General features: G+C 47.5%; 5 protein-coding genes across 5 annotated transcripts; 3 read left to right on the forward strand and 2 right to left on the reverse strand.

Moving 5' to 3' along the window:
- Positions 1-152: 152 nt before the first annotated feature.
- DFJ58DRAFT_846534 (uncharacterized protein) lies at positions 153-1,491 on the forward strand (the record flags this gene model as incomplete). Its single annotated transcript, XM_041393321.1, has 6 exons — positions 153-221; positions 281-409; positions 430-814; positions 1,038-1,044; positions 1,268-1,351; positions 1,383-1,491. 6 exons carry the CDS (start codon positions 153-155, stop codon positions 1,489-1,491), a joined length of 783 nt encoding a protein of 260 aa, XP_041237557.1.
- On the forward strand, positions 1,274-4,405 carry DFJ58DRAFT_816143 (general substrate transporter). Its single transcript, XM_041391738.1, has 16 exons — positions 1,274-1,351; positions 1,417-1,593; positions 1,648-1,891; positions 1,956-1,998; positions 2,059-2,142; positions 2,195-2,377; positions 2,435-2,538; positions 2,709-2,799; positions 2,852-2,871; positions 2,922-3,083; positions 3,115-3,216; positions 3,273-3,624; positions 3,678-3,732; positions 3,788-3,868; positions 3,916-3,993; positions 4,048-4,405. The coding sequence occupies exons 3-16, from the start codon at positions 1,713-1,715 to the stop codon at positions 4,206-4,208; spliced, it is 1,695 nt and encodes a 564-aa protein (XP_041237558.1). The 5' UTR covers positions 1,274-1,351; positions 1,417-1,593; positions 1,648-1,712; the 3' UTR covers positions 4,209-4,405.
- Positions 4,406-5,835: 1,430 nt separating this feature from the next.
- DFJ58DRAFT_846536 (Aldehyde/histidinol dehydrogenase) lies at positions 5,836-7,810 on the forward strand (the record flags this gene model as incomplete). Its single annotated transcript, XM_041393322.1, has 10 exons — positions 5,836-5,954; positions 6,010-6,023; positions 6,076-6,277; positions 6,333-6,440; positions 6,492-6,543; positions 6,596-6,623; positions 6,817-7,048; positions 7,095-7,263; positions 7,316-7,713; positions 7,762-7,810. The coding sequence occupies 10 exons, from the start codon at positions 5,836-5,838 to the stop codon at positions 7,808-7,810; spliced, it is 1,371 nt and encodes a 456-aa protein (XP_041237559.1).
- A 176-nt stretch (positions 7,811-7,986) lies between these two features.
- Positions 7,987-9,161, reverse strand: DFJ58DRAFT_668973 (Delta2-dienoyl-CoA-isomerase; the record flags this gene model as incomplete). Its single annotated transcript, XM_041382749.1, has 7 exons — positions 7,987-8,067; positions 8,125-8,182; positions 8,232-8,499; positions 8,556-8,786; positions 8,835-8,937; positions 8,997-9,030; positions 9,088-9,161. 7 exons carry the CDS (start codon positions 9,159-9,161, stop codon positions 7,987-7,989), a joined length of 849 nt encoding a protein of 282 aa, XP_041237560.1.
- A 553-nt stretch (positions 9,162-9,714) lies between these two features.
- On the reverse strand, positions 9,715-11,786 carry DFJ58DRAFT_816159 (kinase-like domain-containing protein). The gene is made up of 5 exons (XM_041391739.1): positions 11,327-11,786; positions 11,041-11,273; positions 10,331-10,990; positions 10,064-10,279; positions 9,715-9,962 (listed from the first exon to the last, which is right to left on the reverse strand). Exons 1-4 carry the CDS (start codon positions 11,493-11,495, stop codon positions 10,064-10,066), a joined length of 1,278 nt encoding a protein of 425 aa, XP_041237561.1. The 5' UTR covers positions 11,496-11,786; the 3' UTR covers positions 9,715-9,962.
- Positions 11,787-13,619: the final 1,833 nt, after the last annotated feature.

Raw genomic sequence — 13,619 nt, forward strand, 5'->3', positions numbered from 1 at the left:
TGGTACATCTTTTCTTATATTAATTTGTCGTTCGTTGAGAAGACTTCTTAGGAACATCCGGTGTCATCTCCGTTGAAGCATGCAATCTGCTTGCAGCGTCCGAAGGTGAGCGGATCACTATATGCCCTCTCTGCGAGTCCAAGGTCACTGACATGTGCTCTCACATCAGTCAACACATCCTGCATACATTAAGCAACGTGCCTGAGAGCTTGAAGGAGCAGGTATGTTTTTGTTTTCATTTGATGTCTGTTTAGATTAATTTATTCTACGTCTATGTAAGGTTGGGAAGGTGCTTCCTTGTGGATTTTGTGGCCGATCAGGACTTCCAGAGTGCGCGATCAGGATCAAAGTCTTCGCAAACGGCCCACCATCTTTGGAGACTGAAGTGTATCTATCACTTCGTCTTCAAGTACAAATTTGCCGACAAAGGATCGAAGAACACACCTTGCAGGAATGTGCCCATCAGATGCACGCTTTGCCACCCTGGTACTCCCTCCTGAACCCGGAAAGTCGTCCTGCAAGATCATCCCCACCTTCGTTGATGCCGTCTGGAGATACAACATGGTAGAGCATGTTCTCAGTCAGCACCAGGAGTACTCCGTGCCTGGTCATAGGGAGGCTGGCGCCCCTTTACCAGCAGAGGTCTGGGAGAGTATGAGGCTGACTGATCTTGAACAGACTGCTGCTCAAATTCCAAAAGAGCATTGGCAGGTGGGACAGGAGGGTGACAAGGAGAATGTCCCAGTGTCTGGCTCCCGCACCAGAAAACATCCTGCTCTCGAATCGGCTGCATCCCTACCCTCGAAACGACCTCGTACCTCTGTCCAACCACTTCAGTTTTCACACACTTTAATTGCATAGTCTCCTTCGTTCCGTTTCTATTGATCCATTGATTGATTGTGTTAGTACTTTACTTTCCAAGTCATACATCATTTACTATGCTCTTTTGTTGCTCTTTTCACTTGTATTCAATGCTCTCTTGATTCACACTATCATTGCTATCATTCACACACACAAGTCTACGATTGTACGTCTAGGTTACAGGTTTGTTGCGTGCTTTACCTCACCTTGTAATTGTGCCAAATGAACTGACTAAGCTACCTAATATGGTCATATTACCGTGACAATCACGCTGTGACAGGGGGTGGGGGGGGGGCTCGAAGTTTTGCCAGGATGATGTCAGAAGTTTTAAAATTGCACCCCTCTTGAGATGGGTAATGAATAACCCGAGCTGTAGGTTGAGGTTTAGGTAGCGCTTTTCGTGTAGACGAATCGTCGTTGCCATTGGCGAGCGCCAGAAAGTTGTCCTGTTTGTGGTCATGAGGTTTTTGACGCTGTTCTTACTACTCGGGTAAGTCCGAGGTCTTGTCATTATGTAATAGATTCTTATATGTTGTACAACTTGTTCTTATCAAGGTTTGGGAGCCGAAGTACTTCGGAAGGGTAACTACTAACAGGACACTCATCACTCGACTCGCGAATGTCGAGTAGGAATTGTGCTGATGACCCTCCAACACCGCCTTCGATTCCCTCGACGATAAGCCTCATCCATTATCCGTGGTCACGTTCTCAAGATCACTGGACGGTCACAAGGTAGCTTATACTCCACTTCTATCTGTGGTATCCCATATTAAACCTATAAATTAGGACTGATCTCATCGTGATGCCCGTTGTTTCTACTTTCAACCTTGAGGCGCCTAGTATCTATTACTATGACTACGCCAGACTGCCCTCCCGGGCCAGTCTCAAACACCTTCGAAGGAGAAGAGAAGAAGCACTACGAAGAGACTGGTTTTGATGCCGAAGTTGCTTCACATGCCCTTCGCCTCCGTGGGCGTAAATTAACCATTTCGATCGCATTCGTTGCTGGCACTGGATTTACGTTGTTCGGGTTTGTACAGACACTACCTGTTTTCTGGACAACCTGCTGAGCAAACTGTGTTGTCGGCATACAGCTATGACCAAGGAGTTATGTCTGCATTGCTGACCGCTGGACAGGTATGCTTGTCATTAAATCGTAACCTTCGAAAGTGATGTGAAGTTGTTAATCAATCTCAGTTTGAGAAGGTCTTCCCCCAGGTTGTAGTGGATAGCAGTCACCCTAACAACGCTACTCTGCAAAGCTTTGTTGTCGCTATATATGTGAGCAACAACCACAGTTGTCAAATTGTTCTCAACATGTCTGCATACACAGGAAATTGGATGCCTCATGGGGGCTTTATCTAATCTTTGGGTAGGAGATCGTTTAGGAAGACGCCGAACAATTGCATTGGGTGGATGTATCATGATTATTGGTGCTATTCTCCAAACGACCAGCTACAGCTATGCTCAATTAGTGGTCGCTCGGATAATCACCGGCATTGGAAATGGCTTGAATGTCAGTACCCTCCGTCTCTAGTTTGTTCCTTCATCTGAACCTTGCATTGCTCGACAGACTTCTACAGTTCCTAGCTATCATGCAGAGCTCTCGTCTGCAGCAAAACGCGGCGCGTTGATATTCATTGAAGGGTCTCTCATCACCTTTGGTGTCATGATCTCGTGAGTAGCCACGCTATGCCAGTATCCTAAAGTCATGTTTCTGCCAGGTATGTAAGTAAACCCCGTCAATCTGACACCTCGGGATAATTGACGGCACGCATTAAGTGGATAGATTTTGGCCTGTACGTTAACTTTTTTCCTTACCTGCCACCCAACTCACAAGCACATAGTTATTGGGCGAGTGAATCTTCTGCTCAGTGGAGAGTCCCCATTGCGCTCCAGATAGTTTTGGCTCTGGCCATGGTCTTTGGAATCGGCTTCGTGGGTCAACCATATAGTTACTCTCACTCTCTTATCTGACTGGATTCTTCAGCTTCCTGAATCACCAAGATGGTGTTTATGTCAATTCGTTTATTTGGCACGCTTCTGATAACAGTGATTAGGCTTGTAAAGCAAAACCGGAACGCAGAGGCAATAGCAGTTATATCGGCGCTCGAGAACAAATCCCCAGACGATGCTGAAGTTCAACGTACCTATCATGCTATCCGGGAAGCAGTTGCTATCGAAGATTTTGGGACCTCCAGCAGCCTCGGAGGCAAACATGCGTCCACAGAACCTCAAGCGCTCGTCTTTGAGAAAACTTTTCGTAGGCGGCCGGAGCCAACATTTCCGGAGAGCTTCTCTAGGAGTGATAAACCAGTGCTTTCAACAAATTACGGGCATCAACCTGATTACATAGTTGAGTATCTACCTTTAACATAAATTCATGGTCTGATGGGCGGTTTACATTGTAGCTATGCTGCAAGTTTTACCTCCCTTTCTGAATTCGCTGGTCCCTTATGTCTGTGGCACTGTAGACGATCCTATTTCAACGCCTTGGTTTGTCGGATGTTACCTCACGTCCTCATCGCGGCTGCCAATGGAACAGAGTATTTCTTTGCCTCCATCATCGCTATCTTCATCATAGACCGTATCGGGCGACGAAAGCTCATGCTTTTTGGCGCTGTAGGCCAGTGCATTACTATGATATTACTTGCCGTTCTCGGCAGTGTAAGAGGCACTGGGGCACAAGTAGTGAGCGCTGTGCTACTTTTTGTGTTTAACTCGTTCTTTGCCATCGGCTGGTTGGGCATGACATGGCTATACGTGAGCTGCTTGCTTGCTGTAATTTACACGAAACTCACATGTGGCTGCATCAGCCTGCCGAAATCGTCGGGTTGGAAATTCGCGCGCCTGCCAATGCACTGAGCACATGTATCTAGTCTCTTTTTTCATTCATATTGGATACTGACATCTTGTTACTACACAGCTTCGAATTGGATATTTAATTTCGTAGTCGTGATGGTCACAGGTCCATCTTTCAACAACATATCATGGGGCACTTACATCGGTAGGTCATGAAATATCGTGCCGTGTGTGAGGCTAATGTTTGAGCAGTATTCGCTGCGTTGAACGCTTTCATCATACCAGTAGTTTATTTCTTCTTCCCAGAGACTGCAGGTCGTTCATTGGAAGGTAAATCTGCACTTCTGATGTATTTTGCTATTGTCGGTTCAATATCTCTCGCAGATATGGATGTCGTCTTTGCATTGGCTTACAACGAAGGTGTCTCGCCGGTCGCTGTCTCTTTACGGAAGGATGTTCCTCTTGCAGGAACACCAGAGGCTGATAGAATATTGGGCATAGAAACAATAGACCAGAAGGTCAACATTTCGGGGGAGACCTCGTGATGAGTGCCACCATGTACTGTAGAGAATGACACATCCATTGCAGGCACGTTTGTTTGTATGGCAATTATACATTGAACAAGGATTCCTCTTCGGTCGGCTCTACGACAATACAGTGTTGGCAGTAACCACTCAGGAAATATTATATTAGCAGGGTGTACAAATAACAGTGTCTTTTCGCGCTCTCACTCTCGACAACGCTGTGCGCAATAGACCGTGAGCGAAGGGATCAGTCCGGAGGTCGAGTACGGTCTGTGCTAGCATCAAACCTTAACGTTAACATCCATTAAATGTAGTTGCATGTGTGGGTCGCAGAGGAACTGTCTTCGATTCACTGTCCATAACGAACGGTTTGAATGGAATGCGGGGGATGCAGTGGCTTTCGAATGTATTGACTTTGAGGAAGCGACAATGCAGCGCGACGACGCGCACGCGCGCGGTAGTCGAATGTGTTCTGGTGTGCTCAATTGAATCTGCTCAGCTTCTTTCAGACTGTCTGGACTAAAATAAGATCCTACATAGTTTCGTCAGTGAAATGTGTGATTGATATCAGTTGTGATACTTGCGAAAATCATCCGGCAATTTGTCTAGAATTTTGTCAGTTGAAAAACCATCGACATAGACGTTGAGAGGGGTTAAATGAATGCACGACCAAGACAGCTTTCAGGGTCTTCGAGAATTGGTGGGAAGAGGAAATCAATTGTGTCATTGAAGTTTGTGGTACAACAACGCCGTGAAATGAAGCAGAGGTCGCCATCATGAACGCGCAACAACACAGTATGACGTGGTGGAGGCCATCGCCGGCAATCTCGTGTTGAGCTAGGTTATGAAGTTATCCTAAGATGACGTTATTGAGCGTGCAGTTATCTAGCTACCGTAATTGCTCTCGTTCAAAGGCTGCGGCCGTGTCGGAAATCTTGAGAATCTCATCCCTCGGAGGCCGGCGATGGGAGGACGATTTGGCCTATTATATGATCCAGGCCAAAGATGTATGTCAACTTTGACTCAAAAGGGAATAGCGAACCAAGGTGAAACATTAAGGTAGATCTGGAAAGTCAACATCACTTAACGGGGCGCCAAGACTTGATGAAATTAAAACGACACGTCTCACCCTCCCACCCTCAATCCAAGATGACCAGTCGACCATTGAGAAGTTGAAAAAGGCAAAAGACAGCAAAACATTCGCGCCGTCACGGGCTGCGAGTGCCTAATCTGATATTTAGACGCTGACATTGTTGGCAGCCCTGGAAGTCACTTGCCAGAAACACGGAGAAATATTGATACCAAATCCATAGTTTTGCCGGAGATCAAGAGACTGAAAAGACCCTTTGCAGCTTAACGGCTAAGATATGGCGAGGCGAAAGAGAAGGCAAACAAACATAAATGGGAGATGCTGAAGGCCTCACAAATGCTGTACCATTGCACACGTTGGCGTGAGGGATGAATCGACGATGGCACCCGTGCGGGGCGGATATATCCAATGATCTATCATTATGATTTGTATCACGAGGAAACAAAGTTCAGGTGACTCTTGGGACCCTGTTTATGTAATGTTATAATGGCACTCCGCTCCTATTTAAATACAATACAACTTACCCAAGCGAGTAAGAAATATCGATCTATTGTCACCATGCCCTCCACGTTCGCTCACGAGTTCAATACGCCCACTTTCAAAGCAAAAGTTTCCTTCAGCACAGGTCTTTTCATTAACGGCCAGTTCCTGGATGGATCAGACAATACCACCATTGAGTATGATCTACCCCTGTCGCTAATCGCACCTTCTTACTGACCTCTACGATTTTAGTGTCATTAACCCGAGTACGTTCTGTTGACGTTGATATTCACCGTCTTATCTGAACTCTGTGCACAGCAAATGGAAAAGTGATAACATCCGTGTCCGAGGGTACCCCCAAGGATGTCGACCTTGCCGTCGACGCTGCCCATAAAGCCTTTGACACCACCTGGGGTCTTCATGCGCCCGGTGCTAAGCGTAGCATTTTGATGTCGAAACTTGTTGCCCTCATGGAGAAGAATGCTGATGAGCTTGCCGCTTCTAGAGGCATTGGACAATGGTCAGTATCCAGCCAATCAGTAGGCGTCTGAAGCATTGACCAATTATATGATCAGCCAGGCAAGACTTTCAACTGGGCAAGAAATGCTGATGTCGCTGGTGCCATCGATTGTATTCGCTACTATGCTGGTTGGGCTGATAAGGTTACTGGTCAAGTACAAGAGGTCTGAAGCTTTCAACAATCAACCTTCGCTCATTCGCTGACACTTGGGTAGACTACCGAGGACAAGCTCACCTACACTCGCCACTGAGCCCATTGGTGTCGTTGTAAGTACATGTATCTCAGCTCCCATATCCTTCTCTTATACTCGTGTGATAGGGTCAAATCATCCCGTGGAATTTCCCATGTGCGTACACATCAGCCACTTGAAGTGTCATGCACTCACTATTCGCTTTGCAGTGCTCATGATGGCCTGGAAACTTGGTCCTGCTCTTCGCATGCGGTAACACGATCGTTCTAAAACCCTCAGAATTCACACCCCTGACTGCCTATCCGAATGTGCCACCTTATTAATGAGGCTGGCTTCCCACCGGGAGTAGTCAATGTCCTCTGTGGTTACGGAAACACTGTCGGTAATGCCATCTCTTCGCATATGAAGATAGAGAAGGTCGCCTTCACTGGCTCAACCCTTGTTGGTCGCAAGATCATGGAGGCTGCTGCAAAGAGCAACCTCAAGAACGTCACCCTCGAGCTCGGTGGAAAGAGCCCAAACATCATTTTTGACGATGCAGACATCGAACAAGCTGTCAACTGGGCTGCATTCGGTATCTTGTGAGTATAGCGTGCTGTCATACAAACTATACTTATATTTCACCAGCTGGAACCACGGTCAGACGTGTTGCGCAGGTTCGCGTATCTACGTGCAAGAAGGCATCCATGACGAATTCCTCAAGCGTTTCACGGAGAAAACTCGGTCGCTCAAGGTCGGCGACCCATTTGCCCCTGATACTTTCCAGGGTCCTCAGGTCTCGGAGGTTCAATTCAACGTACGTCGTGGAATGCTCCCGCAACCATTTATCCGTCTAATGCGTGTTCCAGCGTATCATGTCTTACATTGAGTCCGGAAAGTCGGCTGGTGCCAAAGTTGAGATTGGTGGTGAGCGTCATGGAAGTGAGGGTTACTTCATCAAGCCCACCATCTTCACCAATACCCACCCATCGATGAAGATCGTCCAAGAGGAGATTTTCGGTCCTGTTGGTGTTGTCATCAAGTTCAAGGATGAGGAAGATGTGATCAAGCAGGCAAATGACACAGTCTACGGTCTTGCTGCTGCTGTTTTCACCCAGAATCTGAACCGTGCTATCAACACCGCGCACAGACTCAAGGCTGGAACCGCATGGATCAACTGCGTTAACTCATTGCACTCTAACGTACCATTCGGTGGTTTCAAGCAGAGCGGTATTGGTCGTGAGCTTGGCGAGTATGCCCTTTCTAAGTGAGTGTTGCATCCATTGTATATTAGCACTGACTTATATGTTCTCAGCTACACATCAGTGAAAGCTGTCCACGTCAACCTCGGCCACAGGATGTGAGCTAGAGAAAATGAAATTGAGCATGGTGCAATTTGAGCCTAATGCACGTGTAGTATCTTGGAATCTCATTGTATTTACTATCATGTTACGAAAATGGATGCATGTAAATTGTGAATTTTCATTAGCGGAAGAGATCAGGAAAGGGTCAGAGAATGAAACATGACGCACTCGAATAACTAGAGCTTGGGCCTCAATGACAAGAACTTCGGGGACTCCTTTGATTTGGCCATCCCCGCTTTGACTGACTGCTGTAAGTCCTAGCATAGTATGTTCTATTAATTGAAGCGTAAGAAACGAATAGTCGATGAACCGACCGTAGCCTGAAGCGCAGCTGAATTCCAAGTTGCCGTGTACTGCAAATTCTCAGCAACGCTATCACAAAACAATGAATTAGTCCAAGAGCGTGAACAGACACTCATACCTGTGATCCCTGGCGTGCAGAAGGAGGCGCTTTGTTCCAGTCACTGCAACAGGGCTCTTCGAAGCGATATCTTTGGCCAATTGCAATGCTGCAGCCACGACTGCGTCCCTCCCTCCTTGGACAACCCTAGAAACAAGGCCAAGTTTCTCCGCTTCGTCACTCGAGAACGTCCGTGCAGTATACGCGAGCTCGCGAGCTAATGAATGATTCCCGGTAATCTTTTGCAAATAAGCTAGCGTCCCGGCGTCAGCTGCCAGCCCCATATCGACTTCCTATACACAGTAGCCTTCATCAGACAAACGACTGAGCAGCCATGCGACTAACGAGCCTTGATGGAGAACTTCGCGTCCGATGCTGCATATCGGACGTCGCACGCGGAGATGATGTCTATCCCCAGACCAATCACGATCCCATGCACTGCTGCTATGACGGGAATTGGGCACCGCTCAGGTGCTGCTACAGCGTGTTGGATGAAGAGTATGTCGTCACTGATAAGAAATGCGCGCCGTGCAGGATCCATGGCGTCGCTGGCACCGAGATTCATAAGTCCCTGGACTGCTGAAGATCAGCCATTCGTCTACTTCGGCGGAATACAGCTCTTACAGTCGATCCCTGCACTGAATACATTAGGAAATGCGGATGAAAGGACGACTGCGCGGATATCATCCGGATGCCTCGAAAGTGCGTCGAATGTACATTCGTACTCCTTCAAAAACCTGCACAATCGTGTAGCGTGAGCACTAGTGGTTGCGGAAACTGTGGAACGACTTGCTCTGTACTGAATGCATTGACTGGCTGTCTGTGGGGAACAGACAGTTTTGTTAAAACGTGAGAAATTCAGGAGAGATTATAGTACCTGTTCAACTCTAACAACAACACATGCGGAGCAGGACTGGATATTTTGATGTACTTGTTCTCGAGACTGGCCATGTTGCATTTCAATTCAACTCATGATGCAGCTTATTAATATTAGCAGTTAATTGAGCATGTGATTGTGTTTTGTTTTCCAACTCCGGCGCGGCTAACTATGCTGTCAGGCTTCAGCGTCTCTTCTATAGATATTCGTTCATTCGAAGGTCTGCTGAAATTTCGACAGTGTCATCTATATACATTAGCAGATAGACACGTCATCCACAAGTCCTGGTAGTTGTTTACCTTTGGTCCCTGTTCGACGATCCACTGATGGTGAGGATGAGATTACGAACAACGCGAAGGGGCACGGAGGATACTAGCCTGAGGTCCACTGGCAGGCACGAAACAGTACAGACATCGTAGTACGAACTTCGGAGAGGGAACACGACTCAGGTGCGGCAAGGGCATCTAAGAGAAGCTAGCTTAGCCACAAAAGCAGGCCCGGGTGTAGCCGAATACAAGGCAGCTCCGTGCGGAAATGGTCAAGTTCTTACGGTGCACGAACTTGGCGCGGACAAGTCAATTGGAGCTGGCAGCGCGCAAATATGGAAGGCGCAATGCAACTACCCGTTTTCGATGGAAAGGCAAACTTGAAGCTGGCTACACATGCCGGAGAACGAGGGGCATCCACTTTAGAATTAAACTCACTGACCAAGGGGCAGAAGTCCAGCTCTAAAGTCGCATCATGTACATCACTACAGAAACAGTACATGACATCAGAAAGGGATGTTTTGAACGCCGTCTGCACATTGATAACACACAAATTTAGGCAACTGTCAAATAGCACGGTTCCAGTGTACTACAAAGCCTATTTCACGCCTGAAGGTTTATATATGAAGGGATGAGTATTAATGTGAATCGCATGTGACACGAACGACTCACCAACAGTGGGCTCCAACGTTGCGTTGATCATGTGCGAATCATGTGCTGTTGACAGCTGTCGAGAGTGATTTTTTTTGTCCAGGAATCATGCAAGGAAGATTTTCCGGCAGACATTCCCTGAGAAACTCGTGCGCAAGGCACTGTTGACTAGTAAGGCGCAAGCTGGGGTCAAACTTGAGGAGATCGGAGATGCAGTCGACAAGTCGACGAGGTATTTTCTTGTCGAATATCGCATATATGTTTCTCGGTTCAGTCTGGGACATCACAAGAGTCAAATACTCCGCAAACTCGGACGCATAACCAACCTGGGGAAATTTGAAGGCGAGACGTCTTGCCAATTCCAAGCCAAGGGACCATGGACCACCTCCGTAAGATCTTCCGTGTTCGCCCACGCCATAATCTGCAGGGTCGCCAAGTACTTTGATGATTCGGTGTATCTGATCGACTTCTCCAGTACCAGGAAATATGGGCCTCAAGTTCACCAGCTCGGCCATGATCGCCCCGAGGGCCCACATGTCCACCGGCGTAGAATAGTCTCTCTGTTTGAGCAGCACCTCAGGGGCGCGATACCACCGAGCTGATACATACTCTGTGTAAGGTGGAGCGCTTGATATCTCCCTTGCAGAATCAAAATCTGCAATCTTACAGATAACTGCAACATCTTCTTGTTCACCTCCATCTGGTTGCGACTGTAAGAGTCCTGAGGTAGCGACGAGAATATTCTCAGGTTTCATGTCACGATGGAAATAACCCGAAGAGTGAATGTGGTGTAGTCCAGCTGCTATCTGTTGAAAGATGCAAGACAGAAGACCAGTGGTCAATGGCCGCCCCTTGCGGGCTCTCATGAATCGGTATAAGTCTCCTTCCATAGCTTCAAAAACGAAGTACAGCTCCGAAGTTTCACTTGAGAGAAAGACATCATAGAGAGGAACGACGCATGGATGGGGGGTCAATGCACGTAGTGCCTGTGGTCAATTTAACAGGACGCCTGGTGGTGCCAAATGATTCACTGAACCTTGAGCTCCTTGAGATACCGGCACTCGTCCCAACCATGTTCCAACCTTCGCTTGAGTTTCTTTACGGCCACCAAACGCATACCTGCCCATTCCGGCCTCGCAACGCCATTGATATGAATTGCAGAGGGTGGTGGCACTTCATGCGGTAATTTTCCATGCCAGTCACAAAGGAAGACTGATCCAAAAGAGCCCTCGCCTATATTCTTAATGACAATAAATGATCGCTGTGAGCCTGCAAAAGCACATTGTCAGCATATCAAAGCTATCGTCCTAAATAAGTCCCACTTGTTGTAGAATCGCCAAGAATGAGGTTCCCTACGTGGGTGGACACATGAGGAATCCCGACGAAAGAGACCAATCCTCCAGTAGCGTGCAGTTTCGCCGAGGTCACGGTACGAGGCAAGCCAATCCCCGACTGTTCCTGTCCTTGCCCATCGTTTTCCTCGGGTGACATCGACGTTTTCTTCGAAGGGTTGTAAACACGCGGCAGTAGCATGTTCTGCGCGGAGACGTAATACAACCAATTTATCGCGGATGATTCACGCATGCCAGAGATTCGATTACAGTTGTCAAGTTCTAAAGCTGTACATCGATTTTTATACCAGTGGGGCAGCTTGATCGATGACAGAACTTGATAAAGTCTCTGTGCAACAGAAGCGGACCAGCATTATCCGGATGAGACAACGTTGAAGATCTGTGCGCCTTTCACCGTGACCCAGTTCTACCATCAACGCGTCCCACAACATCACTTCGGAGTTTGAAAGAGTTGGATGTGATGAGCCTTCTCAACAGGACCACTTGGAAGGTCTCTTGTTGATCTCGAGCGATGTCTACTTGTCGCTATTCACGCATGGATCGCGGGGGGTGCAATGATGAAAATTTAAACTGACATCGAACCACAAGATGACCACCTCGCCCGCTGCTCTGGATCCTACGCATTGCTCTCAGACAACTCGCTCTCCGCACGAGGCTCAGCGCCCACATTCAGGGCATAATGGGAGCAGCTCCCCACTGCAGACAAGGCCGTATGTGATTGTTTTTCATTCCTTACTGAACCTTCGTCAGGCGTATGAAGTGCGAGCTCAATCGTTGGCGAGTCTCTTTTTTTCTATTGGGGTACGCGAGCTAACTACAATTGTACAAATAGATCAACTTAATGCTGTTGTTAACTTGAACTCGGAGGTGCGAAAGGCGTCAACCATTGACACTAGCTCGTCCCCTGTAACACCCTGCGTTTTCGCAAAGCATTCCATTTGCGGAATACTGCCCAAGTTAAGTTAAGATGGTGTAGTTATTTCAAACAAGGATTCCCCTTCGGTCGGCTCTACAACAATACAGTGTGGGCAGTAACCACTCAGGAAATACTATATTAGCATCGTCTGCAAATAGACAGTGTCTTCTCGCACTGTCCATAACGAATGGTTTGAATGGAATGCGGGGGATGCAGTGGCTTTCGGATGTATTGACTTTGAGGAAGCGACAATGCAGCGCGACGACGCGCACGCGCGCGTTTCTCACCAATCCAATTTCTGCCGAGAGGTTACATACTCCAGGATCGGTCGACATTCAAGGTAGTCGAGTGTGTTCTGGTGTGCTCAATTGAGTCTGCTGAGCTTCTTTCAGGCTGTCTGAACTAAAATAAGATCCTACATAGTTTCGTCAGTAAAATGTGTGATTGATATCAGTTGTGATACTTACGAAAATCACCCGGCAATTTGTCTAGAATTTTGTCGTTGAAAATCCATCGATATAGACGCTGAGAGGGGAAAGGAATGCACGATCAAGACAGCTTTCAGGGTCTTCGAGAATTGGTGGGAAGAGGAAACCAATTGTGTCATTGAAGTTTGTGGTCCAACAACGCCGTGAAATGAAACAGAGGTCGCCATAGACAATGCAACAACACAGCATGACGTGGTGGACGCCATCCCGGCGGGATCTCGTGCTTATATATGTTAGATACGTACTTGGTGCTGAAACATAGTGTGAAATGTCGTGGGTAGAGCGGGAATAGGCATGCTGCTGAATATTTGCTTGTCAAGCTAGCTCAACTGGCAAGAAACCGGCAGTGATTGCAATTAAGAATATAATCGACTATACTGCGCGGGTGCTTCCCTTGATCTTCCCAAGGTCGAATCCCACGGAGTCAAGCGCACAAAACGACTCTGGAGCCGAATGTATATATATCATGGGGATTGAGCGGCTGTAGTATTAAGTTCATTGATGGGCCTAAGGGTTAGCAGAACTTTGGAACCATTGCCTGTCAACGAGGTTTAGCGACATCGCAGATCGGCTGTCTTCGAGACTTATCCATGAGATCCGACATTTATGATCTCGCGCATAATGAGTGAATAATTAATGAGTAAGGAAAGGAATGACGAGCATCAACTCGGATTCGGAGCAACGAGAAAGTTGGCATATACCGGAGGAAATGACCTTCTGTCCCGTTAAACCGTTCTGTCCGTACCGTCCGACCCTAATTTGGCTGTCCGGAACGCCCTGGAATTCCTCCAAAATCTCGGGATTTAGATTTCAGGATTTGGGCCAACTTTGGGCGTCACCAGGCGACACAACCTCACGA

This window comes from Suillus subalutaceus, assembly GCF_016647625.1.
Source record: "Suillus subalutaceus strain FC151 chromosome Unknown DFJ58scaffold_176, whole genome shotgun sequence".
Lineage (NCBI taxonomy): Eukaryota > Fungi > Basidiomycota > Agaricomycetes > Boletales > Suillaceae > Suillus > Suillus subalutaceus.

Bases quoted from the DNA above. Each gene is read 5' to 3' on its own strand.
- DFJ58DRAFT_816143 (XM_041391738.1), top strand. From the start codon at position 1,713: ATGACTACGCCAGACTGCCCTCCCGGGCCAGTCTCAAACACCTTCGAA. The intron at 2,143-2,194 runs GTGAGCAACAAC...CTGCATACACAG, and splicing joins GCTTTGTTGTCGCTATATAT to GAAATTGGATGCCTCATGGG. The intron at 3,733-3,787 runs GTATCTAGTCTC...GTTACTACACAG, and splicing joins TGCCAATGCACTGAGCACAT to CTTCGAATTGGATATTTAAT.
- DFJ58DRAFT_816159 (XM_041391739.1), bottom strand. From the start codon at position 11,495: ATGTCACCCGAGGAAAACGATGGGCAAGGACAGGAACAGTCGGGGATT. The intron at 11,274-11,326 runs GTGGGACTTATT...GTGCTTTTGCAG, and splicing joins TCTTGGCGATTCTACAACAA to GCTCACAGCGATCATTTATT. The intron at 10,991-11,040 runs GTTCAGTGAATC...AATTGACCACAG, and splicing joins GGTATCTCAAGGAGCTCAAG to GCACTACGTGCATTGACCCC.